Here is a 27,425-nt window from a genome sequence, read left to right on the forward strand (position 1 = left end):
GGGGTCGGGGGGTGGGGGCAGTGCCCCCCAGGCTGTAATCAATAGCTGAATAAAGACACTTCAAGGCTTCCCAGGCGGAATGTGCACAGGAAACAAATTTAGGAAATCCTGCTTTCTGTTACAGGAAATGAATCCTAGGCCAACTGGTAGAAATTACTCCAGGAGCTCCAAAGTAAAGAGGATACTGGCTTCTGTATGTATTCCATCAACTGACCTTGCCCGCACCAGCCAGGTTTTATTGATATAGAATTTCAAAGGTAGGATTCTAGACCCAGCCACTCCTACGTGGAATCCCACAGGGATCTGGAAACAGTACAGCTTTCTGAAAGATTTCACTGGAACTAGATTTAACCTATTTTCTGTCAGACGGTATACTTACATAAACAGATTTATATTTTGAGGTATGCACCTTTTGAAGTAGTTTAAAAAGCGGGTGAGTAAAATATTAACAGTGGTTAGTAGGATTATGGTTTACTTTTTTTTCTTCTCTACATTTTCATATCTTCTATCATAAACATGAAATGACTGTGTAATAAAAAAAAATAATAAAGCTGTGGGGAAACGGAAACCAAGAAAGTAACACCGACCTCTGTGAAGACACCAAAGACCAAAAGAAAATACCTTTTTTTAAAAAAAGCAAACCGCTATTCAGAATCTTAGAAAAACAAAACAAATCTGAATCCAAAGGCAATTAATGGACAGCAGAGATAAAGGGCTCTTCTCTTTAACAAAAAGGAGCTGAAAAGCACAAAGCATTCCATGGAAGATTTACCTTCATGGAAAAATCTTTGCACAGCCCTAAAACAAATATATCAAAGTTCAGTGGGAACCAGGGGTGTGGGACAGGCATTAAAGACCGTCACATATGCATGTCAAAAGCCAATCGGAGCCCAGAGGCACAAGTGCTGATCGGATCACCAACATTTAATTTAAATTCTATCAAATACCCACAAGCTACTGGTCCCCAGTCCATAACTACCAAGAATCTGGTCCTGGGCTTCCCTGGTGGCGCAGTGGTTGAGAGTCTGCCTGCCAATGCAGGGGACACGGGTTCGAGCCCTGGTCTGGGAAGATCCCACATGCCACGGAGCAACTGGGCCCGTGAGCCACAATTACTGAGCCTGCGCGTCTGGAGCCCGTGCTCCGCAACAAGAGAGGCCACGATGGTGAGAGGGCCGCGCACTGCAATGAAGAGTGGTCCCCACTTGCCGCAACTAGAGAAAGCCCTCGCACAGAAACGAAGACTCAACACAGTCATAAATAAATAAATAAAAAAGAATGTGAATTTCTTTTAAAAAAAAAAAGAATCTGGTCCTTTCTCACACGGACCATTCAATGGTATCATCCTCCCATTCCCAAACGGAAAAGCAAGATCAAGCAGACTAACCCTGGTCAAAACACGGTGACAAATATGACAAGCTTCTGGTTCCAGGGCACAAGTCTCAGTAGGCTCATCCATACCTATCCCCCACCTCCCCCTTCTCTCTGCACACAATTCCCATCTCAGAATTTGGCCAAGGGTTACCAAATTTTTCACCCCTAAAAAGCCTGGTTCAAATATCAATGGTCACGGATGAACTGGGCTTCACAGCTTGAGCTCTTCCACAAACACCAAGCAGATGAGAAGGAGTCGTCTCCCAGGGGACACATTCCATTGCCCCAGAAAAGGAGGAAGAAGAGACTGGGCAGGGAAAGACACACCCAAGTGTCCTGCCATTTCTGATCTTTGGAAAAGATTCTTATCGTGCCACCCTCCCCCCGTCCGCACGATCACATCAACCACTGGTTCACGGATAGTCTCAGATGAGTCCAGACCTCCAAAACACTTCACGTACCAGAGAAGCCCCTCCCTCCTTCTTAAAACGAACAAAAATCATCATCATCTTCATCATCATAAATGGGAGTCCTTGCAACATTTGGTGGAAGAGTAAAATGGTTAAAAAAAAAAAAAAAAAAAAATCCCGGGAAGCACTCCGGTAATTTACGTCATGAGCCTTAAACATACTCATTCAGTTTGACCCACAGGATTTACTGACCACATACTAAGGGCCTCACAACACCCTCCTGTGTGTCCCATGTCACAGACACACAGTGGGATAAGGAACCCGCTCAGGTGTGGAGCTGGGAACCCAAGATTCACGCGCTCAACTGTCTCACTCCTGCCGCCCCAAGGGCTGTGGGCTGCTGCCTTGTTTAACGTAGACTCCACAGTCTGGCCCATGGGAGGCACTCAAAAATACCTGGTGAATTAATGAACCCCGTCACACCATGTCTAGAAATAGCAAGTGTAAGGATGCTCGCTGTAAATGTTTATAAATACTGTTGCTCAAAAATAGAAATAACCTAAATTCCAATAATATGAGAACAGTTGAAGATATTAGGGTCCATACCGTAGGCAGTGAATCTGAAAAACTGTGTTTTAATAATGTTCAAGAAAATTGAGAAACAGGTATGATAAAATATTAGTGAAAAAAGAACTAATATAGGCAAAACGCATAACTATATTAAAATGCCCATTTTTTTAAGAAAAAAATACATGAAAACCTAGTGGAGAGGCTATATATCAAATTAATAAAAATTGATATTTAGTGGTTTCTGAAAAATGGTTTAGTAAAAGGATTAAGAGTTTGGGCTCTGAAAACAAACTCCCTGGGTTAAAGCCCTGACCCTGTCACTTAGGAGACTGGTGTTGTAACGTAAGTCAGCCACAGAAAACGGCAACTTTACCAGGAGGAAACCTGGGAGACACCACCTTAGCCAAGAAATCTAAGTTAGCATCTCCGAGACCTAGACACGCCAATATCATGCGTCTCCGGATATCCTGCACTGAGGACAGTGCCAGAAATGCATAACCTGAGTCAACATCATAAGAAAATGTCAGACAAATACAAACTGAAGGACATTCTACAAAACAGATAACCTGTATTCTTCAACAGAGTCAAGGCTGTGACGGTCAAGGAAAGCTGAGGAACTGTTCCAGGTTAAAAGAAACGCCAGATGGTCCAGTGGTTATGACTCCGAGCTTCCACTGCAGGGGGACATGGGTTCGACCCCTGGTTGGGGAACTAAGATCCCACATGCTTCACGGCTTGGCCAAAAAGAAAAAATAAATTAAAAAAATAAAAATAAAAGAGACACCAGAGGCAGTACAACTGAATGTGGTGTGTACTCCTGGATTGGTTACTGATCTGGGGAAAATATTTTTTTCTTTTTTGTAAAAAAGTGAGTGGGACAGTTGATGCAATTTTAATAAGATCTGCAAGTTAGATAACAGTACTGTATCAATGTTAATTTCCTGATTCTGATATATGTCCTTATAGGGAGATAAGGGATTATATAGGGATTATTATAGGGATTCTGATAAACGTCCTTAATGTTTTAAAGGGAGATATTTAGGAAAGTATTTTTAGGAAATATTTAGGAATAAAAGGGGATCATGTCTGAAGCTTACTCTTCAAAGGTAAAGATAAAGCAAAAGCAGGAAAGTGCTCACATTTGAAGAATCTGAGTAAAGTTTTGGTAAAGAGGACTTCTTTGTGTTAATTTTACAACTTTTCCAAAATTCTGAAAGTATTTCAAAATTAAAAAGTCTAAAAAAAAAATCCAGGGAAGATATAAAAATGTAACATACAGCACAGGGAATATAGCCAATATTTTATAATAACTTTATATGGAGTATAATCTCTAAAAATATCAAATCACTCTGTTGTACTCCTGAAACTAATATAATATTGTAAATCAACTATACTTCAATTAAAAAATAATAAGAGAAAAGAAAAGCTACTATACTTTGAACTCTTTAAAAAAAAAAACAACTAGGAACTTCTGGCTAAATATTTAATCTCTCTGTCCTTGACCTTTCTCTTCTGAAAATGGGGATAATCATAGTACCTCTTAGTTGCTGGGAAGATTTAATGAATAATACACAGTACGTCAAATGGGACCTGATGTGTACCAAATACTCAAGGGAAGTTACCTATTGTTATCTTTTATGAGTGAAGTTGCAAATAACCCATTTCCCTCTTTATATTCTTCTGAAATTTCCAAATTTTCCACACTACAAAAAATTGCTTCCATAATCAGAATAAAAGTTTTTTTTTAAGGAAAGAAAAAAGAAAGGAAGGAAGGAAGACTGGAAAGAAAAAAAAAACAAAATGTTAACAGACTGGTAAAACACGGACTGTGTCTTAACTACACTCAAGTCAGGGGGCAAAGGATATGATACCGTTTTCATGCTGGGCGAGGGAGTTCTCTGCCTACACCCACACAGAAGGCCTTCCTATCACATGGTACCCTAAGAGAAAACGCAGTTAGGGGCTTCTTACAGAAAACACTACACAGGCAACTGCATTACCAGGTCCTATGCTCTTGAACACGGAATTAAATGAATCCTTTCAGCTTTAGCAAGAGTTGATGCTTAGATAAAAAAATATGTGGGGGCTTCCCTGGTGGCGCAGTGGTTGAGAATCTGCCTGTCAATGCAGGGGACACGGGTTCAAGCCCTAGTCTGGGAAGATCCCACATGCCTCGGAGAAACTAAGCCCGTGAGCCACAACTACTGAGCCTGCGCGTCTGGAGCCTGTGCTCCGCAACAAGAGAGGCCGCGATAGTGAGAGGCTCGCGCACCACGATGAAGAGTGGCCCCTGCTTGCCACAGCTAGAGAAAGCCCTCGCACAGAAACGAGGACCCAGCACAGCCATAAATAAATAAATAAATAATTTTAAAAAGTAATTATAAAAAAAAAAAATGTGGCTTACTAGACTTCATCAAAATTTAAAACTTCCACGTTTCAAAGGACACCATCAAGAACATAAAAGATAGAATGGGAGAAAATATTTGGAAATCATATTATCTGATAGGAGGCTTTTATCTCAAATACATAAAGAACTCTTACAACTCAATAACAAAAAGACACATAACACAATTAAAAGTGGGCAGAGGACCTGGATAGACATTTATTTCTCCAAGGAAGATACATAAAGGGGCCAATAAGCACATAAAAAGATGCTCAACGCTATCAACATTATTAACCTTTGGTATCAGAAACACAAATCAAAACCACAATGAGATTTCACTTCACACTCACTAGATCGGCGAGAATCAAAAGGAGGGGCGGTGACAAGTTTCGGCTAAGATGCAGAGAAACTGGAACCCTCGTACCTTGCAGGCGGGAATTTAAAACGGTGCAGCCACTTTAGAAAACAGTGTGGCAGTTTCTCAAAAGGCTAAACATAAATTTAACATGACCCAGCAATCCCGCTCCTATACGTACACCGAGAGAAATGAACACATATGTCTGTGCAAAAACCTGGACACATGTTCATAGCACAATAGCCCCCCCAAAGAAAATACACACACACATATATATATATATATATATATATATATATACATATATATATTTTACACATAGAAAATATATAAACAGTCCAAACGTTCATCAACCAAAGAATGGATAAACAAAACACGGTATTATCCATTCAATGGAATACTGTTCATCCATAAAAAGGCATGAAGTATTGATACATGCTACTACATGGATGAATCTTGAAACTACATGCTAAGTGAAAGAAGTGAGACACAAAATGTGTGTATGTTTCCATTTGTATGAAATGTCCAGAATAGGCAAATCTACTGAGATAGAAAGTAGGTCAGTGAGGCTTCCCTGGTGGCGCAGTGGTTGAGAATCTGCCTGCCAATGCAGGGGACACGGGTTCGAGCCCTGGTCTGGGAAGATCCCACATGCCGCGGAACAACTAGGCCCGTGAGCCACAACTACTGAGCCTGCGCGTCTGGAGCCTGTGCTCCGCAACAAGAGAGGCCGCGCTAGTGAGAGGCCCGCGCACCGTGATGAAGAGTGGCCCCCGCTTGCCACAACTAGAGAAAGCCCTCGCACAGAAACGAAGACCCAACACAGCCAAAAATAAATAAATTAATTAATTTTTTAAAAAAAAGTAAATACATGGGATGCAAAAAAAACTTGCAAAAAAAACAAAAAAATAAAGTAGGTCAGTGGTTGCCAGGGGCTGGAGGGAGGGAGGGAGGGTGGGAGTCTATGGGAATACAGGCACGGAGTGCTTCCTTTTGGGTTGACAAAAATGTCACAAAAATCGATTCTAAAATTGACTGTGGTAATGGTTGCATAACTCCATGAATATACTATTTAAAAAAACCGGGCTTCCCTGGTGACGCAGTGGTTGAGAATCCGCCTGCCAATGCAGGGGACACGGGTTTAAGCCCTGGTCTGGGAAGATCCCACATGCCACGGAGCAACTGGGCCCGTGAGCCACAACTACTGAGCCTGCACATCTGGAGCCTGTGCTCCGCAATGAGAGAAGCCACAATAGTGAGAGGCCCGCGCACCGCGATGAAGAGTGGCCCCCGCTTGCTGCAACTAGAGAAAGCCCTCGCACAGAAACGAAGACCCAACACAGCCAAAAAATAAATAAATAAATAAGTTTAAAAAAGAAAAGATGGCTACTATCTAAAAAAAAAAAAAAACCACTGACCTGTATGTATCTGTCACACGGGCGATTGTATGGTATATGGATTATATCCTAATTAAGCTGTTTTTTAAAAACAGCGCCCCTTATACACTGGCCGTCTGAACCACAAACAAGATCTCTCACTGTTTCCTAACTCAGGATGTATCTCAAGTCCAAGGCTACTCCTTCTAGAGGAAGACCAAGGGCTGCAGGCATCTGCCAGCGTGTTTCCCTAGCGGCCCAGCATCGTCCCGGATCCCGCTGCCCTGACAGGCGGCCCCAGCCGGAGCGCGTGGGAAATGGGCAGCGCATCCCGCGTGCCCGGGGCTTACCTCGTCCGGGCTGGACGCCTGGTACACGCGGCAGGAGTCCTCGTACTGCTTCTCCGCCTCGGCCTGGTCGGTGACACCGTTGGACTCGTACACGGGGGTGACGTTGTGGCACAGCGCGATGGCCTTGACAGCTTCGTGCACGCGGCTGCTCATGGTCCGCCGCACTTTGGTGGTGAGCGCGGGGCCCTTCTGAGCGGGTGGGTCCTGGGATTGCTATGAGAAGAGGAAACCAACGAGGAAGATGACCAGAGACACGGAAGGACCTCAAGAGGGAAGAAAAACGACCCCACGGAGTCGCTGCTTCTCTTTCAGCTGCTCTAACACACGTCACTCTGGGGGTGTCTCCAGTAACACTGCCATGAGGGCGTGGGAGTCAGGGATCCGGTCATGGGCGCTCAGCCAAAAACAAAAATGCAAAATAAATAGAGGAAAAAATGACAGTTTAGTGAATGTGGGTGATGTTACCTGGGAACATGTGAACGTGCCTTCCTCTGGGTGGTGCTGGGGGCCTCTGACCGAGTGGGGGCCCCGTTACACTTCAAGGGATGTGCTGCTTCAGACCAGGGCTTCCAGACCTCGGCCCTGCTGACATTTGGGGAGGATAATTCTCCGTTGGGGCTGGCGGCGGGGGGAGCGTCCTGTGCACAGTGGGATGGCTAGCAGCTTCTCTGGCCTCCATCTACTAGATGCCAGAAGCAACCCCCAGTTGCAACAGGAGAACAAAAGTGTCTTCAGATGTTGCCAATTGCCCATGGAGACCAAAATCATGCCTGGGCTAGAACTGCTGTTTTAAATGTACATTCCTCTTGGTTTAAAATTGAAGACAGGGGACTTCCCTGGCGGCACAGTGGTTAAGAATCCACCTGCCAATGCAGGGGACACGGGTTCGAGCCCTGGTCCAGGAAGATCCCACAGGCCGCGGAGCAACCAAGCCCATGAGCCACAGCTACTGAAGCCCGCGTGCCTAGAGCCCGTGCTCCACAACAAGAGAAGCCACCGCAAGGAGAAGCCCGCCCACCGCAACTAGAGAAAAAAGCCCGCACGCAGCAACGAAGACCCAACACAGCCAAAAATAAATAAATTTTTTTAAAAAATGAAGACAACAGTATGGATGGGGGCTCTAGGGGGTAACAAGCAACCAAGGGCAGGTCCAGGGAGAATATCAGTAACAACCAGAAAGAAGCCTGGCTGGCTGAACACACTGCAAAATGGTACCTAGAAGTCCATTTAGGGTAGATTTTCAAGAGTAAACTCAAATGTGCTCAAGCTTTGCCTTCCACACTGACCATGGACCCTAACTCTTGTCTAAGAAGCAGTTCTGTTGCTTACACAGCCCTCATCCGTTCTTTCATTCATACCTTTCAACACACAGCTTGGCCTCCTAATGGGTTAAGCTGGGGAAGACGTTTTTGAGCAACATGGTAAAAAGAGTACTGAAGGTTGAGAAATCTGAGCCTGATTCTCGGGTGGGTGTGAATAGCTGTGTGACCTTGAGCAAGTCCCATCTGCCCTCTGGGCCTCGGTTTCCTGCAAATGAGAGGAGTGGGCTAGGGGGTGGTTTTTAACCCACATGCGGAGTAGAGAAATCCCGAGAAACCCACTCAGCACCATCAAACGAGGAGGACAAGCAACCCCATACCCATCTGTGTTACACACCGGGTACCATGAAGGCCTAGCTTTGAATAAAGGGGTTCTACTGCCTTAAAATACAATAAAAAATTAAGACCACTAGAAAGAGACCACTTGCCAACAGTCTATGAGTTAGTGTTCAATAAAAAACAGTCCGGTGCCCTCCCATGACCCATCTGATTAGCCTCTCTCTCCAACCTCCTTCCTGCCTCAGGGCCTTTGCACTTACGGGACCCACTTCCTAGAACACTGTTTCCCACATCTCTGCAGAGCTAGCTCACTCCACCTCATCATTCAGGTCTCCATTCAATGTTTCCTCCTCAAAGACATCTCCCCTGAGCCCCCTAATCCATGCTGCCCCCTGTGCCCACCCCACTGGGAGCCATGCTTCCACGTTACCATGTGTGTTATTGTCTCCACTGGCTAAAACTGGATCCTTTACCTGATAACTCTCCCGTTAGACCATGAGAACAGAGAGCTTGTCTATTGAATTCTAGTACCAAGGGTAGTAGTAACTAGCAACAGATATTTGTTGAACAAATGAACAACTTAATATTCCTAAGATACTGGTGAGAAGTCCTCATTTGTCATGAACTTTTTTTCCATTTCTAAGAAGAAATAAATATCAAATTGACCAACATCAGTTCCAGATTTTAAGTCACAGTTTAGGACAAAAGACCTACAATAGTCTTCCTGCCTCTACAACTGAGTCTCGGAAGCTGGAGATGTTTGTGAAGTTACTGAATGCTGTGTTCCATTAAAAACATATTTTATCCAACAGAGCAGAAGCCATCCGATCTTTTAGAATGAATCACGCTTCATACCCATGAACACATGGTTGCCCAAAATAGAGAACAGATGGGTTATGAGAAACAAGAAAACGACTTTCGTTTAATTTTTTAATACTATTTTTAGCAGTGGCATTATACTCCTCAGGTAATTAGACAATTACTAAATTATTCTGGTCATGCAGGCACACACACTGCTCTGGCTTCCTGCTCTGTTAACCTTTGGTGTCAAGAGGACACGAGTTTCACTTCCAGGCCAAAGGGCACGGCATGGTAACAATAATTAGAGTAATATATCAGAACTACAGTTTAAATGAATCATTATTTGCCAAGTGCTTTTAATCATAAAGAATTTAAGTTTAAGATTATAACGAGGACTGAAGATTTACAGAAAGGTTCCCTCTCCGGGAGAGACTAAATCAAGAACATTTTTTCTAAACTCTATAATTTATGTTCTAGCCGTGGACGCATGTCTTCATTTTTTTGCCCACATTCCTCAGCACCTGGACCAAATTATTACTTAACATTAGGAGCAATAACAAGACCTTTGACAAAGTAATTGCTCTGGCTGGCAAGTTTTAGTAACAGTGGATTTGAATGAAAGGCTGAGTTCAGGGCCTCTTCCACAAACCTTCGGATTTTATAAGCAATCTGATTCTGTCTACAGAAGTCAAATATTTCCACTCCTATTTCAAATGTGGGATAACACAGAGCTTTGGGGTTTTGCATTCCAGGTGAAACCACACTAGGGCAAGGCAAAAAAGAGAAACACAGCCCAGATTTTTGCAAAGACCTCACTCTCAGATCAGGGAACCATTTGACAACAAACTAGAAAATGATGGTGATTGAAGTGGACCAACATCACAGGCAGACTGGTTTACTATCTCCACGTTCATTTCTCTCTTAAATTGATACTTATCCCAATTTCCTACTAAGATATTTCAGGGAAGAGGGGTCATAACCACTGATTCTGAAATTATCTTTTAATCTGCAAATAAAAGGCTCACCCACACACCAAATGGCAATCCACATACATCACGAAGGCACTGGTAATTACCAGGAGCTCAGCTAGTGTTCGTATTGAGGCCCAGTCCCCAAACTTCCTCACATTCCCCATATGGAAGAGTTTCACATTGTACAGTGTTTATCTCTAGCCTCCTCCCCATAGGCCCTTTAACCTGCACACATTTCTTCTTACTTAAAAAATACCAGGGGAAAATAAAAACAGATGTGGTATCCACAGAGACAGGTTACAACTCTTTTTGCCCTGGGGGAGAAACCACTGGCCCTCTTAAGGAGGGAGGGCAAAATAGCCCCACGTGAGGTCAGAAGTTGGGTGAGGAATCAAGATCTCCGTATACAAAGGCCTCTGACTTGGGCCCTTCGGTGGATATCTCGCACCATGTGATGTTTTGGTCATTCTAGGGCAGCCCAGCCAACAAATGAGACACGGAGATTCAGTGAAAAAAACAGGCCTCCGTTTCTCGTTAATAATCCATGGCAGGGACATTTCCCAATGAGAACTCCAGCCTGTATTTCAGGAAACAGTAATACAGAAATTAAATGCCGAGTCACCAGGAATATCAATTTTCTTTCCAAATGCAATGAAAAAACATCACCACTTACGAACATTCATAATATTACCAGATACGATGGATGGGTTGCAACTGGTAAAAATACACTATTGAAGAGAAGGAATTCCTGTTTCAATAGGCCCCCTTCACTCCCCAAATTGAGCTCAGAGCTGGTAACTCATTAACCTCAAAGGTCCACCTCCACAGAGACAGGCTTAGAGCTACCACTTCCAAGTGAATCAACTGCCTTACACGCTAAGTGACTACATAAACACAACGTTTACTGCTTAACAGTACACATCTTTCCGCATGACAGAGGCAACAGATTTCAATTCGTTGAAACTGAACCACATACTACACAGGGGTTCTCAGCTTGGGAGACTGTGCCCCCCCACTGGGCAGTGTCTGGAGATACTTGAGGGTGGGACAAAGCAGGTGCCGGGGGAGCGTGCTACAGGCATCGAGGTGGCAGAGGGCAAGGATGTTGCTGAACACCCTACAGGGCACAGGGTGGTCCCCACGGCAAAAAATTATCCAGCCCAGATGTCAATATGCCCAGGCTGAGAACCGGACATGAAGCCGCTGCCACCGTAAAACCGGGGTTAGGATGGTGAGGCCAAACTGGGCACGAATGCTGAACTGGATACTGTCAATTTAAGATTTGGATTTTTCGCATTAATTTTGAGTTTTTTAAGTATTGCATTACAGTATGATTTGTCTGGATGACGGCGTTTTCTTGCCATCTCAATAAATTTTGCTCCCTGGGTGCATGCCTCACTCTCCTTAACCCTACCCAGTCCTGGCCCTATTATAAAACCATTAAAAAGGATCATAATCATGACATGTGTGAAGAGAAAGAAGCTGGACAGTGTTATTCCAACAGTGGTTCTTAACCAGAAATGCCTCTCTGAATAACCAGTAAAGATTTTAAGAAGTATATATATATGCTTGGGCCCCTGACACTTAAAGAATAGAGTAGGGCCCAGGCATATATACATATTTTTAAACTTTACAGTTTTGATGCTCAACTCTAGTTTAAAAGAATTACAAAAATATGATGCCTTCTTGTTGAAAAGAAAAAAAGGAACAGAGAGAGAGAGAAACAAAGTACACATCTCCACAGACATACAAAGGCAGAGAAATAGCTTGGCATTTTATACACCCAGGTGTTAACACTGGCTATCACTGAGTGATGCGAATACAGGTGATTTCAATGTTTTTTATTTGTACTTATCCATGTTGTTTATTTTTTCTGCAGGAAAAAAAAAATGTATCCTAAGAAAGTATTAGGAATTTTTTAAATCAGTAAAAAACAAAGTAAACTCTGTGTCCCAGAGAAAAACACACAGATGAAAAATTCCTCCTCGAGAAAACATAACCTTCTCTGTTTCCTACGGATGCAGAAAGCAAGAGGTACACTATCTGGGACACAGCAAGCACTGACAACCGAATGCATCCTGTGTGTATGTATCTTGTGCAGGAAAGTAAACCACAAACTCACACATTCACAAATATACTCATTAAAAAGAAAAGGAGGGCTTCCCTGGTGGCGCAGTGGTTGAGAATCTGCCTGCCAATGCAGGGGACACAGGTTCGAGCCCTGGTCTGGGAAGATCCCACATGCCGCGGAGCGACTAGGGCCGTGAGCCACAATTACTGAGCCTGCGCGTCTGGAGCCTGTGCTCCGCAACAAGAGAGGCCGCGATAGTGAGAGGCCTGCGCACCGCGATGAAGAGTGGGCCCCGCTCGCCACAACTAAAGAAAGCCCTCGCACAGAAACGAAGACCCAACACAGCCAAAAATAAATAAATAAATTTAAGGGGGAAAAAAAAAAAAAAAGAAAAGGAAAAAAATGCTCCGTAAATTCCACCTCTAACAAATCCTAAAACAATATCAGAGACAAAACGTTAAGTGAAAAATCACAGTTCACAGATCAAAATACATGAAATAATGTGAACTATGTTTTTCTGAAAAATAAGAATTTACATGTACAGAACAGCCTAGAACACTCTTGGTCTTGGTCTTCTCTGACACAGGACACCACGAGCCTCCCACTTTCCATAGTCATCCATTTTTTTTTCAGATACATATATTAGTAAAAGTTAAAGATATTTCCACTTGCTGAGGGGAGTAAAATAAAACAGATGACTACATATTCCAGGTAATAAAGACTAGTCGTCTCAAAATACTTTGAATGTGTTGAGAAAAAATTTAAGTACCTTCCACACATGTATATTTAAATTGTATCAATATTGTATTGTGCATTATGAAACAACAAAAAAATTCTAAAATGATATGATAAAAATGAAAAGAGCATATTTCACAGAATTAGCTAATACCTCAAAATAACATATACTCAGGGTAAGTGGCACTGAGAATTACAGATTTTAAATTATAATTATTTAAAATTATAGATTCAAACTGTCATATCTGTCATAAGGGGCATGAAGCACTGACACGTGCTGCAACCTTGGGGATGCCATGCCAAGTGAAATAAGCCAGGTGCAAAAGGTATTGATTGATTCCCTTCATCTGAAATGTCCAGAACAGGCAAACCACAGAGATAAAAAGTAGACGGGTGGTTGCCAGGGGCTGGGGGAGGGGTGGGAGTCTAAGAGATCGGGGGTCCCTCTTTGCGTTGGTGAAAACATTCTGAAATGAGATAGCAGTGACGATTGCACAATGTTGAGAATATACTAAAAAACGCTGACTTGTACACTTAATGGGTAAATGTTATGGTTTGTGAATTCTCTCTCAGTTTTTTAAAGGTGCCAATAAGTAAATGAATAAGCCAGAGGAAAAATCATCACATCTCCTTAGCCTGTCATGGGTTTATCTCATAATGTGTTGGCCATTTCCTTGTGGTTTACTCGGGCTTGTATTGATCATCTGGAGTTTCCCTGCAGGAATCTTGTAAAGCCGCTTGCCCTCTTTCCTCTTTACAAGGTTACTTTAGTTAAATAACATCCCTAAAACCAGTCACCTGGACACTCATAAAACACAATCTGAATTTCAATGTTCTGAAAATAAACAATCGTAGAATTCCAACTCCTTTCGCAGGACACCTCACGGACTGTGCCTGATAAAAGTTCATCTGATATAAGGAGTGGGGGTCCCAGGGTCAATCTTAAAGCTATTAGTAAAGTTTAAATTTTGCTTTAATTTTGAAGATGAAAATGAAATGTGAATAGACATTCTAATCTTTTCCTCCTGCACCTCAATGGGTCTCCTTGCAAACTGTGTTTTGGAGTCCACAGATTTAGACACTGACATTCTGAAAAATACGGAGGAACCTCAGATGTGCGGTAGCTATTCTCAAACTCTGTTTTACTTTGGAATCACCTGGTTCACCTGTTAAAACTGTAGGTCCACGAACCACTCCTAGAGATTCTGACTCTGTCCCTAGCGATCTGAGCCAGGAGTTCCAAATACTCTACTTTAGGAGACACTGTCATAATGTCCAATTATTAAACTCTAAAAGTCAGATGAATGGCTGTAACGGGCTCAGGAGAATCATCTGGGGTGGTGGGTGTGGTCTAATACTGGATTGTGGGGATGGTTCCACAACTTTGTAAATTTACCTAAAAAAATCACTGAATACTACAGTTAACATGGCTGAATTTTATGGTATGTATGTTATACCTCAATAAAGCTGTTTAAAAACCACAGGAAAGCCTTCATACTTGTCATCACAAAAGTAGTCATGTGTTTACCGCAGGGCTTTTCGATGTCCCGAGAGAAGGATGCACGTGGCCTCGGCGGGGGGAGGGGGGAGTGTGCACACGGTCTTTCCCCATCACACTCAGCTACTTTAAACCCAAGGCCGGGACAGGCAAATCAATTTACGAGCTTCCGCTGAGGAAGGGTGATGAGTTAAGAGTCCACGGTAAGGACTTCCCTAGTGGCACAGTGGTTAAGAATCTGCCTGCCAATTCAGGGGACACAGGTTCGATCCCTGGTCAGGTAAGATCCCACATGCCGCGGAGCAACTAAGCCCGTGCACCACAACTACTGAGCCTGCGCTCTAGAGCCCACGAGCCACAACTACTGAGCCCGCGTGCCACAACTACTGAAGCCCACAAGCGTGCCACAACTACTGAAGCCCGCAAGCCTAGAGCCAGTGCTCTGCAGCAAGAGAAAGCACCGCAATGAGAAGCCCGCGCACCACAACGAAGAGCAGCCCCAGCTCGCCACAACTAGAGAAAGCCCGTGCGCAGCAACGAAGACCCAATGCAGCCAAAAATTTTAAAAATAAATAAAAATTTAAAAAAAAAAGGAGTTCACGGTAAGAACTTTTAAGACTGTACACAGTGTTATCTGTGCTAAACCAAAAATGGGCTACAAAAGCTGAACTACACAAATATCCTGAGAAAGGATGGCTTCTGTCAATACCACAAGCTCTTAAAAATACCACCAGCAGGGGCAGGGGTATGCCTCCCGCCGGGGTGCACCCCAAGGTCTACGAAGCTGTCTAACGTGACCGTCGGCAGCCGGCGCCGCTGAGACAGGGCTGACAGGCAGGCGGGACTCGGCCAGGTGCTGAGAAGCTAACGATCCACACGGTGACCCCTCAGGAGGGGCCCGGGAGGCATTGGGACCGAGAGTTCACAGGGAAGAGTATTCCAAGACACAGAAACGAGGCGGCTCACCTTGCCCTGAATGCCGCAGGCAGTGGTGTAATGGGGTGAGAGGGAGGAGAGGGTGAACAGCGGGAGAGGTGGCGGCAGGGGATGCAGGCCACGCTGGACCACGTGGAAGCCTCAGACCCTGCGAGGGAGCTGCCAGCACCAGGGCGATCCTGTGCTCCCGGGAGGGAGACAGGGAAAGCCTGCAGGGGGGTCACTGCAGACAGCCAGGCAAGGGAGAGTGTAGTTCCTGCCTAGTGAGCGAGAGGGGATGAAGACAAAAGGCCAAACAGGTGATCTGGGGGGGAGCAGGGCCATGACTGAAGGCAGGTGGTCATGGGGCAGGAAGCAGGGGCACTTCCCAAATCCCTGGACGGAGCTAACAGGGTAAATGGGAGTGGTGCTTACTAAAACAAGAACAGCCTAGAGAAGCAAGTGTACGGGATGCAGGAAAAATGCCGGGATGGTGGGTGCACCGTCCTCATGACCCACAAGCGGTGATGCCAAGTATGCAGGTGTATTCCAGGCTAAAGCTCCTGGTCGGGCCAACACAGACATGGGAGCCGTCAGCTTCAACAGGGTGACAGAAGCTGGATAAGAGCAGAACCCCCTAGAGAGGGACACACAGAGCCCAGCACAGACACCACGTCACCTCACAGAGGAAGACGGGTCAGAGAGAGAGAAAGGAACCGGGGGCTGACTGTGGCTTTTCCTCTCGGTCCAACCAAGTCCTTGTGATTTTTTAATAGTCTTAAAGTCCATCTTTGAAGAAGGACAATGGACCATTTGGGGACAAGCCACGATGCCCACACAGGGAGCCTAGAAGAATGACAAGTGCTTCGTGGCTGCTAGTAGGTGATGACGTGACATGGATCAAACAAACCGTTCTCCACTTAAAATCCACCCCCACTTCCACACTATCCCCTGCCCTGCCATTTTCAGGAGATACCCCGGAAATCCAGGTATGCAGGCTAGCGAACATTCCGGAAAATTAAATGTTGACTATAACTGTATCACAAAGCATTTAGAGAGTCCACCTCTAACTCTTACACAAAAATACATTTCTAATTGGCCTTCTGACTATGGAATAATTATCTATTTGTACAAATTTAAGCAAAACATGGCCTTTTTATTCTATTGCCCCCAAACAAGTGTCATGACACATAGCTGGTCTAATGCAGTCCATCTTAGCCCTGGGTGTGTCTCAGAATTACCAAGGGATTTGTTTGTTTTGTCATCTTTCTTTTAAAACACAGAAGCCCAGACTCTCCTGTCATCTTAATGAGTCAGAATCTCTAGGGTACCACACCCAAGTTAATGTCTTTTGTTTTGTTCTTACTGTTTTTAAAACATCACCAGTAATTCTGATGAGCAGCCAAGGTGGGGGACCCGCTGGTTTAACTTTTTAGGACTCTTAGGACACTTACAAGTAATACCTTTCTCTAAAAAAAAAAAATGACCGGTTTTGAAAAACCTTGTAGGGGGTGAAAATCAGGAGCAGAGAAGTTGACCATCATCTCTGATAATTTCTTCCATGAGATTGCTGAGTTGAAAAGAGATGAGGAACTAAAGTGATTGGTTATACCGTGATTATGTCACAAGCAGCCCATTAATTATGCTGCCTTGGCTCATAATGGGGGAAAAGGAAAAAGTAATTAAGCATGTTCGTAAACTTGAAGGAAAACCAACCATTAGGTTCTCAAAGTTCTTTCTGGCACCAGTTACAAGCAAATAATTTTTTCTTATGTTTTCCCCAGTATCCATTAGTATTTCAGTAGATTAACCCTGGGGATGAGGAAGATGGGGAAAAAACCTCAAATGCAGGTCTATTCAAAATGTGAAGGATTGCCAGGGGTTTGGAAGGAAAGGTGGTGTTGGGGGAAGTGAGGAGTGACTCAATGTCCATGGGTACAGGGCTTCCTTTTGGGGTGATGAAGATGAAATTGACGGTGGTCATGGTTACACAACTCTGAGTATACAAAAAAACACCCAACTGTACACTTTTAATGAGTGAATCGTACGGTATTATGAATTCCTCTCAATATAGGTGTTAATAAATGTAAAACAATTGTTTGGGTATCAAAACAGAAGGCTTTACCTGGGTGTAAATACTAAAAATGTGGCTTTGTACTTCATCCATTGAGTCGAGGCCATAGGCCACGGTGCCTAGATGGAGCCGTTTGAAAACCATCTCATTCTGGGTAAGAGTTCCTGAAACACAAGACAAATGAGTAACTGCCTACATCCTGGAGCTCTTATTATTATTAACAGTAATGATAGCTATTTGGCTTTTTTTTTTTTTTTGAGAGTTTACTATATGTCACAGACTGGTCTCAGCACTGCTCCTGCTGGATGAGACACCTGTGATATTTTGTCAGCCTGGAATCCCAGAATTTCTTCTGAAAACAGAACCCCAGGTTTCCAGGGGGAATTATCACCCTCGTACCCTGGGATGGTCCAGAGGGAGCATCAATCAGGGTGCCTGACACATTCCATTGGCCAAGAGGGCAGCACGTGACAAACATGAGGCCAATCAGATTCTATCTTGAAGGAATCTAAACCCTGAGCAGACAGGCATATCGACAGAGGATGAGTAGAGTCAAGTCAGGAGACCATCCCAGGGGTCCTGATGCTGACACAGCCAGAACTTTCCTGGTTCTTCTCCTTCCTGAAACCTAGTTTTGCTCTGATTTCCCGAATCTTTGCAATAGATTCCCTTTTATCCCATGCTCACTGAATGGTAGAGAGGAAGCTGAAACCCAGGTCTCCCCACTCCGCACTTGCTCTCAACCATTACGACAACCTCGTAACCTGACAGATGTTAAACTGTGGAGCAGTATTTTGAGGTGTGGTTTCAAGGTCAGGACTTGAAGCCAGACTGAGTTCAAAGCCTGCTTCTGCCACTAGGTGCTCCTGACAAGTCACTTAACCACCAAGTCACTTAATACCCCCGAACTCACAATGCCGGGGGAGGATTAAGTAAGTGACTATAAATACCCAGAATGGTGCTTTTGTACATAATTAGCATGAAGTAAAGCTCTGCTGCTATCATCATCATCATCATCATCACCGAACAGTCTGTCATCATCAAAAGATGAAGAAAATAAAAGAGCAGCAGCATGCATCTCTAACACCTCCAGAAAGAGATTCCAAGCACCTTCTTCGACCTTGAATCCTGCGAGGGCCCCAGGAAACTCACCGGTCTTATCTGTGAGTAGGTAGGAAATCCTCCCCAGCTGCTCGGGAATCGTGCTGGAGCGAACCACGGTCCCGGGGATTTTCGAATCCCTGCGAATCACCCAGCTGTACACGATCTTGCCCATGTCCAGGTTCACACGCAGACTGTCAGAAAACCAGAGCACACAGGTTAACGGGATAAACATAAGACTGCTTGTATCTCAACAAGGACTCTAAATGCACATCGTGTGTGCCGTAACATCTGGAATCACCCCCTGTAGAAGCACACTGCTGGGGCTCAATCCACAGATTCAACACCACTACCAAATTTCCATGAAGCGATCCTGTTACGGACCAAAATAAAGTATAAAAATTTAAGATACTTTTAAAATATTGAAAAGGTAGTTGTTTTAGCCTTACTTAAAAAAAAAAAATAGTAGTGCTCTGAGCTAATGTATTTTTGATACCTTATTCATTTTTTACATTGTGGTAAAATATACGTAACATAAAATTTACCATTTAAAGCATCTTAAGTGTACAGTTCAATGATATCAAGTACATTCACATTGTTATGGGACCATCATCACCATCCATCTCCAGGACTTTTTCATCTTCCTACACTGAAATTTTATACCCATTAAACAGTAGTTCCCCATTTCCCCTTCTCCAGCCCCCAGCAAGCACCATTCTACCCTCTGTCTCTATGAATTTGACTGCTCTAGGGGTCTCGTACTGTGGAATCACACATGATCTGTTCTTTTGTGTCTGGCTTATTTCACTTAGCATAACGTTTTCAGGGTTCATCCATGTTGCAGCATGTGTCAGAATTCCCTTCCTTTTTTATTTTTTTCCCTCCCTTTTTAAGGCTGAATAATATTCCTTTTTATGTGTTATACTCATTTTTAAAAATTAATCAATTTATTTATTTTTGGCTGTGTTGGGTCTTCGTTGCTGTGCACAGGCTTTCTCTAGTCGTGGTGAGCAGGGCCTATTCTTAGTTGTGGCGCGCTCGCTTCTCATTGCAGTGGCTTCTCTTGTTGCAGAGCACGGGCTCTAGGCACACAGGCTTCAGTAGTTGTGGCGCACGGGCTTAGTTGCTCCACGGCACGTAGGATCTTCCTGGACCAGGGCTCAAACCTGTGTCCCCTGCATCGGCAGGCAGATTCTTAACCACTGCGCCACCAGGGAAGTCCCTGTGTTATACTCGATTTTAAATATTTCATTGCAAACAATAAAAAGAAATCTTCAAATTCATTCATAATCCTATAAACTGATTAAATTGTTAACTACTTCACTGGCTAGCCCTGGCCCATATGCGGATTCAATGCACCGATTTTCAGTCATGTTGTAGACAGAACTTTAAAGACTACAGTTATACACATTACAGCACAAACACTCTCTTGTTAGCAGTAAATTAGACTTATGTATTCTTTGAAACCATCACACTAGCTTGGGGTTCAATCTCCTTCTTCTAGTCATGTTGTTGTACCAGAACCACAATCTCTGTCTTCAGAAAAAGACAAAGTCTAGCTGGGATGATATAAATACACAAAAGAGCAAGACAAAATACAGGGCAAGAGATCAAGTAAGTGTAAGAGAGAGATTATAAGCACTAGAAGTCTGAGGGAAAAAGATATGGCTTATTTTATAATTATTTACTGATCATTTATTATGGGGAAAAAGTAGAAACAAGCATCCAACAATATGGGTCTAAATAAATTATCAGGCATAGAATACATACTACAGCAGTTCTAATAAATGACGGTGTGCAAGTATACTTGATGTGAAAAGTTATTTGCAATACATCCTTTGTTAGAAAAAAAAAAAGTGGAGGGTGGGAGTGGATTTTTATGTAGAGCAAATTCTCCTTTTTCTAAAATAGAAAGCTGTCTAGAAAACATATATCCCAAAATATTAACAGCAATTATCACTTAGTTGTGAGATTAGAGATGATCTTTATTTTATTCTTTGGCTACTGTGAATTTTTTTTTCTACTATGACCATCTATTACTTATGTATATATATATATATATATTTTTTTAACCATTTATTCAGCCTTCAAATGAGGTAGGCGAACAATTACCTGGCATGTGCCACCAAGCTTCCACTGCTAATCAAGCACCATGAGCCCAGACTCAGGCTCAGAATCCTTCTCAACACAGCACTCCCACCAGCCACCACCAACCTCTTGGGGCTGGTAAATAAGATGAAATCTAAATGGCATGTCCAGTGTACACTGAAGCTGGGCAAGGCCAGACCTCTTGAGCAGAGAGTCATTCCAGAAAGGAAGGTTCAGGGAGGAATGTGCCTGTCCAGTGCTCCAGCCAGAGCACCGCCTACACTCCTGACCCTGCGTGTCCTTGGTCATCACTCTACAAAGGGCCCAGCTCCTTCTCAAAACCGCAAAACCATGACCTTTGAATGAAGAGAGAGAAGCAAATGTCGCAGCACTTAAACACAAGCTTGTTCTCTGCTTACCTGATGGGAATGATGTTGGAAAACAAAAGGAGGAAGCGGATGATCTGTAGGTACCAACGTCCGGCGAAGTGCTGGAGGGCGACCATGACCAGAGACACCACCACCAGAGCTCCAAAGAGGATCTTTGTTAGGCAGTTCACTTCCAGGTCAAACAGGCCAATCTGTGGGACAAGGCACAGAGCGAAGCTTGTGATTAGCTGGTGCAACCCACAGCCCGCCCGGAGAACTGATCCTTCCCCCAGGAACACCTCTACCTCGGGCAAGACAGTGGGCTCCACGGATCCCCACATCTTTGGGTGAGAACACTGGGCTCCACAGGCTAACAGACATCCAAGGGACTTCAATGAATCCAATTTCGATTTTTTTCTTAATGAATTTAGATTTAGCCTTGGAATCACATAAGTGGGTTACTGCTGCCTTCAGCAATGCTGTACGCTGCGTGGCCTCTACCATCCTACACGGCGGCCTGTGAAATGACTCAGTCCCACAACTCTGCACAGCGCACCACACACTAATTCCCTATTGCCTGGAAATTCAGGGCACACACCACTGGTGGCCCCTGATTTTTAGGTGCTGCATTCATGAAAGTTAGTATTTTAATGACTACATATTTATTTTAATGTATATTCTTTAAAAATGGGACCAGCACATGAATGAAACCCATCACTTCGCAAAAACATGGCCCCGGATACAGCTAAAACATCAAATAGATGACATTTAGAGTTGTAATAACGATGGTTGTCATGGGGGTTGTAATGACGGGGTGAAGTGACTGGCATCTGTTCACGGTATTGACAAAGAAAACCACTCTGCGATATTCTGACTCTAAGAAGCTGGGGGAGGGGTGGAGCTGGGAGGGAGGGTGCTGGTAGGAAGGGAGCAGTAACAGGGCCGCCAGGCAGACCGCAGAGCTGACTCCGCTCGCCCTGCCACAGCGGCTCAGCGTGAGTCTGAAGCCAGGTCTACACAGCTTGGCCAGAGCGTGGTCCTTCTCCAGGACATTTCTCCTCTATGAGATGAGGCTGCAGAAGCACCTGTGCTCACAGGCTGGCGTGAGGATTAAATGAGGTGCACGTGAAGGATGCCGCAGAAGACGTGGCAAACAGTAAGGACTCAACAGTTCATTTTAAAAGCTTTTAAAACGTTATGTATTCATTTACAAGCAGTCCTTGTTTAAGTGCCGTGAGCTTCGCAGATATTGAGGTTTTTTACAAATTGAAGGTGTGTGGCAACCCTGTGTTGCCAGAGGATAAGTCAGTATTTTTTAGCAATAAAGTATTTTTAAATTAAGGTATGTACATTGGTTTTTTTGACGTAATGCTTTTACTGCACACTTAACAGACTACAGGATAGTGTAAACATAACTTTTAAATGCACTGGGAAACCGAAAAATTCGGGTAACTTGCTTTGCTGTGATCCGCACTTTACATGGTGGTCTGGAATAGAATCATCACCTCCCCAAAGGCTGCCTGTACGTACGAATACATATTTACGTGCTGTGCGTGTGTATCTGTATAGACACACATACCTATGCACATACACGTACGTGAAAAGATAGTTTGTATAAATGAAGTCACACTGTCAGGGGTTCGTTTTTAAATCCAGCTTCTCACCCCACCACCACCAATCATCAAACTACATCAGGTCAGAAAGTTCTGGCAAGGAAACACATCCTGTGACTCTGTACACACCTTACTTCGAGGATTTGAGGTATTCATGACACTCCGGAGTTCTCTCCCCGTGTAGAGAACAACACCCACAACAGTACCTAAGGCGAGAAAAACAACCCAAAGAAATGTGAGTACAGACAGGCAGGCTTACAGACAGAAGAGTCCGACCCGCTTGAGGAGGATATTTTCTCAAACCAGTACCCGCACTGTGAGATGCTGCGAAGTTTACATTGGGGCCAACCAAGACCTATGTCCGCACTGAGGGTAGGAAAGCCCCTAGCCACATGTTGCCATTCACATTTGAATACAATTAAAATTAAATAAAATACAGTCCCCCATTTTCACTAGCCACATTTCAGGTTCAACAGCCATATAAGGCCAGTGGCGGCCACACAGGGCAGTGAAGATACAGGGCATTCCCACTACCGCTGCAAGTTCCACTGGTCAGCGCTGGCTTGCGGGGTCCGGCAGCCTCCGACAGCAGGAAAGGTGGTAGAGGCTTGCAGAGGCGCCTAGAACTCCATAAACAATTATGGAAACTTATGAGCACACCTCTCTTATTAGAGCACGTTCTTCCCAGGGAGTCTGATTCCTTTCAGGTTCGCTGTGTAACTAGAACATTTGGGGGATGTCTGTCCAGATGACAGTTCTTTCCTGAGAACTTCCCCACCCCCTCTTTTCCATCCCCCCAGCATAATTAAAAATAAAAGATATCAATTCGTGTAAACAATTTATAGAAGAAACACAAATGACCAATTAACATTAGAAAAGATGCTTCACCTAGTGAAAAACCAAAGAAATGCCAAATAAATCATTTTTACTCCCATCCTATTAATAAAAATTCAAAAGACTGAGAACATTCAGTGTGAGCCAAGAGGTGGGGGAATGGACTCTGTCGTGTACGCTGTTGGCTGAGGTGTCAACTGGAATAGCCTATTTTGGAAGGAAAATTGGCAATATCTATCAAAAATTTACATTTGTCTCCCCTTTCCAGTGTGTGCCAGGAAAACACTCCACACAGTGGGGAAGACGGACAGTCAAGAAGAAAAGCAGGACACGGGTAACCACGGAAAGAGGTGGGTACCACGATGAAACGAGCAGAGGAACAGACAGGAGGGGACCGGGGAGGCTGCCGGCGTGTGCTGGGCGGCCAGGGACGCTGTCTCTGAGTTGAGGACATCTGAGCTGAGACTGGAAACTTGAGAAGGGGCAGCCCTGCCAAGCGCTCAGGAAAAGACCCCAGGAACACAAACAATCCGGTCTCTGCTGGATAAAGAAAAGCCCTAACCTTCTCTCTGCTGGCCCCTCACTCGTGGAACACCAAAGAGGTTTAAACAGAGTTGGTAAAAGAGCCCAACCCCAGTCGAAGCGCTGGGGCTGTGTCTCCTGGGGGGAGACACTGAGGTCCCCCCCGACTTGATGTACACAGCATTCTGCACAGTGCAATTCCCTTCCAGAGAGACACTCAGCAGATGGCGGGCCGGGGAGGGCGCCCGCCTGCTCCTGGGCAGCTGGCAGCTCCCGCGAGCGCAGGCCCGTCCCCCCAGCAGATGGTCGGATGGTGGGAGGCGAGCCTGGGCCTAGTAGGGACAGCCGCACGGCCGTGGCACTCATCCCGGGGTAGACGTGGGTCGGTCTCAATTCCCAACGTCCAGGGTTTGAGAGGGTCCTAATAACAGGGGCCCCCAAGGGCAGTGTCCCCCACTTGACACCGGCCAATCTCCACACCTTCAAAGGCTACTGGAAATGCCCTTCCCTGCAACACCCCCTGTGCCCAAAAGCAAAACTGTCTGCAGGAGATGCGAACCCTGGCCTCAGCCACCCCGAGGGAGCACACCAGCAGCACAGACCTGCATGGCTGTGGTCTGCTCAGAGCTCTTAAGGTTTTGAATTAGGTGCCAACTTTTAAATGCAGAAACTTTCATATAAAGCATAGGGATTTCTGGCTTCTTCTGGAAAATCAGAAGACCTGGTGCCACTGACTGCTCGGTCCTCACTGTGTCACCAGCAGATGTTGAGCTCGGCCACTCCCTTTATAGCCGGGCTCCTGCTCTCCTCTCATCACGGTCCCCACGTAGCCCTTGAAGACCTCCCGACTCGTGCCCCTCCACCCCCCAGACCTCTGACCCCTCTTTCTAGGCTGTGCCCCCTGCGGTCCCCCCTCACCCTCACCACTCTTATCCTCACTCTCACCCTCTGCCGCCTGCCCACCACGGCAATCCTCTCCATCCTGCTGGCTGGGATCTCCCACCGGCCAGGCTGCTGTGGTCAGGTATTTCACCAAGTCCTTTGGAACCCTCCAGAAGAGGGTGGTGCTGGGGTCAGACCAACACTGTGACTCCTCTGACCCCATCCACAACGAGATAAACCATGAAGCCCAGACAGAGAGTGTTCGACACATTTACAGCAACTACACGCTGTTCTGATGTTTGAGCCTGCAATCCCGGGACAAGCCCCAAGGAACAGGGTACAGACCAGCTGGGCATTATCAGACCCACGTGGCGTGACCTGCATGCTGGTCACACACAGCAGGGTCACAGATCCATCTGCTACAGGTTACAGGTGGGGCCAGGGGGACAAGAAACTGGTCCCCCTCCACAGAGAGTCTGAGAAGAACTGGGATCCATAATATCCAGGCTCCTTCTCTGCCAACACACCCCCAGCCTCCCCCATCCCCTTTCCTATCTTCGCCCCAGTGACTCCTCAGCTTAGCAGCACAGTGTGGGGTTACCATGGCAACTGTATCCTCTACAGACTGATGCCAGCCAATGCAGCTGGACCCTTAGCATTGCCTGGCAGGTTTTTTATTCTTTAAACTTCTAACTGATAACAGCTGAGTGACCAAGACACAGGAGTTAGATTCTAAAGGGAACAGAGAAGTGAAATCTCACATAATTAAGATTACTCTTGATGGCTGCTCCTGGAGTTGAGCCCCAGGAGGAAATGGTTTGCATTTAATGCCGAGTTTACGTTAGAATCAGAGTGCAGTCAGACATCTACTTGGTGAGCAGCAGGGGAAACTGAGGCCAGCTAAGGAAATGGTAACTGCCCAGCTCCTCAGATGCACTCTAAAACATATGTTCACTGAAGGTGTGGCAAGCAGTGCCACTGGATCAGGAATCACCACTCTTTCTCTCTCTCTTCCCACATCACCAAACACAAAGAGAAGAATTCAGACAAGTGGGAAAATGCATGTTTTAACTTCACAGTACATTTCTGATGAACTGTTTGAAATCTTTTTTCCATCTTCAAGATCCCAATTTGCCTTCCATTCTCCTCCTCCCAGGAGATGATCTCTCCAAGGCTGTGTGACCTTAGGCAAGTCGCCTGACCTCTCTGAGACTCAATTCTTCATTCCATTAAATGTCCTCATTTAATGTTGTGAGACCAAAACAAGAGAACAGAAGCAAAACACTTGGAAAATAAAAAGTGTCTGATAAATAAGACTTATTATTGTTAATCTCTGAAATTGAGGCTGAGAAGCCTCTTCACTCATTCCCTCCACCCTCCGAATTCTCCATGTTTTCACTAAATCACTTTCTTTCTCACTGGTTTCAGAGGAAATCCACAGAACTCACTCCCACTTGCTCCCATCTCCTCTGCAATTTATATTAAGTTTAGAGTAAGCTATAAATCCATGAAGGTGGAGACAAGGGTCTTCTGGTATACCACAGCACTAGGACCTAGCAATGGAGCTTGGCATTATTATAAATAAGTGCTCAATAAAGGTCTGCTGCATGGAAAAAAGGAAAGCAGGAAGGAAGGAAAGAAGAAAATTACCAGAATGAAAACCAGGCATGTAAACATGTATTTCTTATCAAATATTATCAAAACCAGTGCCTAACCAAACAAACCGTCAGTCACCCCTACCCCACCCACCCAGAAGTAACCACTACCCTGACTGCAAGAAATGAAGTGTGCACTGTTCACATTACTGCCTGGGAAGGAGACGGGTATGTCACAGGCATCCTTGAATTCCAGTCCTGCCTCTCTGCCAGGTACAACATGACACTGGGCTTAAACCCACTCTGGGGCTTCCCTGGTGGTGCAGTGGTTAAGAATCCACCTGCCAACGCAAGGGACACGGGTTCGAGCCCTGGTCTGGAAAGATCCCACATGCCACAGAGCAACTAAGCCCGTGCACCACAGCTACTGAGCCTGCGCTCTAGAGTCCGCGAGCCACAGCTACTGAGCCCGAGTGCCACAACTATTGAAGCCCGCGCGCCTAGAGCCCGTGCTCCGCAACAAGAGAAGCCACCGCAATGAGCCCACGCACTGCAACAAAAGAGTAGCCCCCGCTCGCCGCAACTAGAGAAAGCCCGCGCGCAGCAATGAAGACCCAATGCAGCCAAAAATTAATTAATTATTAAAAAAAAAAAAAAACCCACTCTGTTCTGATTTCCTTTAACACCTCTCTCTGCTCCACCTGAAGAGATGGGCGTTTGACACAGGATGTCCCCCTCCCAGCGTGCATGCTTTATCCTGTGACGTCTCTGTTTCCCATCACACTGTCTCTTTACACAGGGCCACAAACACAACCTGGCACATGTGCCCGGAGCTGGGGTTTGAGCTGAGCTAAGATCCCTTCGCTAGCTAGTTGTCCTAACTTCACTCCTTAAACCAAGATGAATCCCAGATGGAGCAAACATTTTAATATAAAACCATA

The 27,425-nt window shown here is 45.0% G+C and overlaps 1 protein-coding gene across 2 annotated transcripts in view; it reads right to left on the reverse strand.

Moving 5' to 3' along the window:
• The window catches only part of ATP9A (ATPase phospholipid transporting 9A (putative)), a 137,652-nt gene that overhangs the window by 47,849 nt on the left and 62,378 nt on the right, over nucleotides 1-27,425 (reverse strand). For both annotated transcript variants that reach the window (XM_057528702.1, XM_057528701.1), the window contains exons 10-14: nucleotides 22,781-22,857; nucleotides 21,090-21,250; nucleotides 18,634-18,776; nucleotides 17,533-17,645; nucleotides 6,819-7,031 (exon numbers count right to left, since the gene is read on the reverse strand). In XM_057528702.1, coding sequence (XP_057384685.1) covers nucleotides 6,819-7,031; nucleotides 17,533-17,645; nucleotides 18,634-18,776; nucleotides 21,090-21,250; nucleotides 22,781-22,857 — 707 coding nt within the window. The remainder of the gene's footprint in view (nucleotides 1-6,818; nucleotides 7,032-17,532; nucleotides 17,646-18,633; nucleotides 18,777-21,089; nucleotides 21,251-22,780; nucleotides 22,858-27,425) is intronic.

Source organism: Balaenoptera acutorostrata, chromosome 15 (genome assembly GCF_949987535.1).
Source record: "Balaenoptera acutorostrata chromosome 15, mBalAcu1.1, whole genome shotgun sequence".
Lineage (NCBI taxonomy): Eukaryota > Metazoa > Chordata > Mammalia > Artiodactyla > Balaenopteridae > Balaenoptera > Balaenoptera acutorostrata.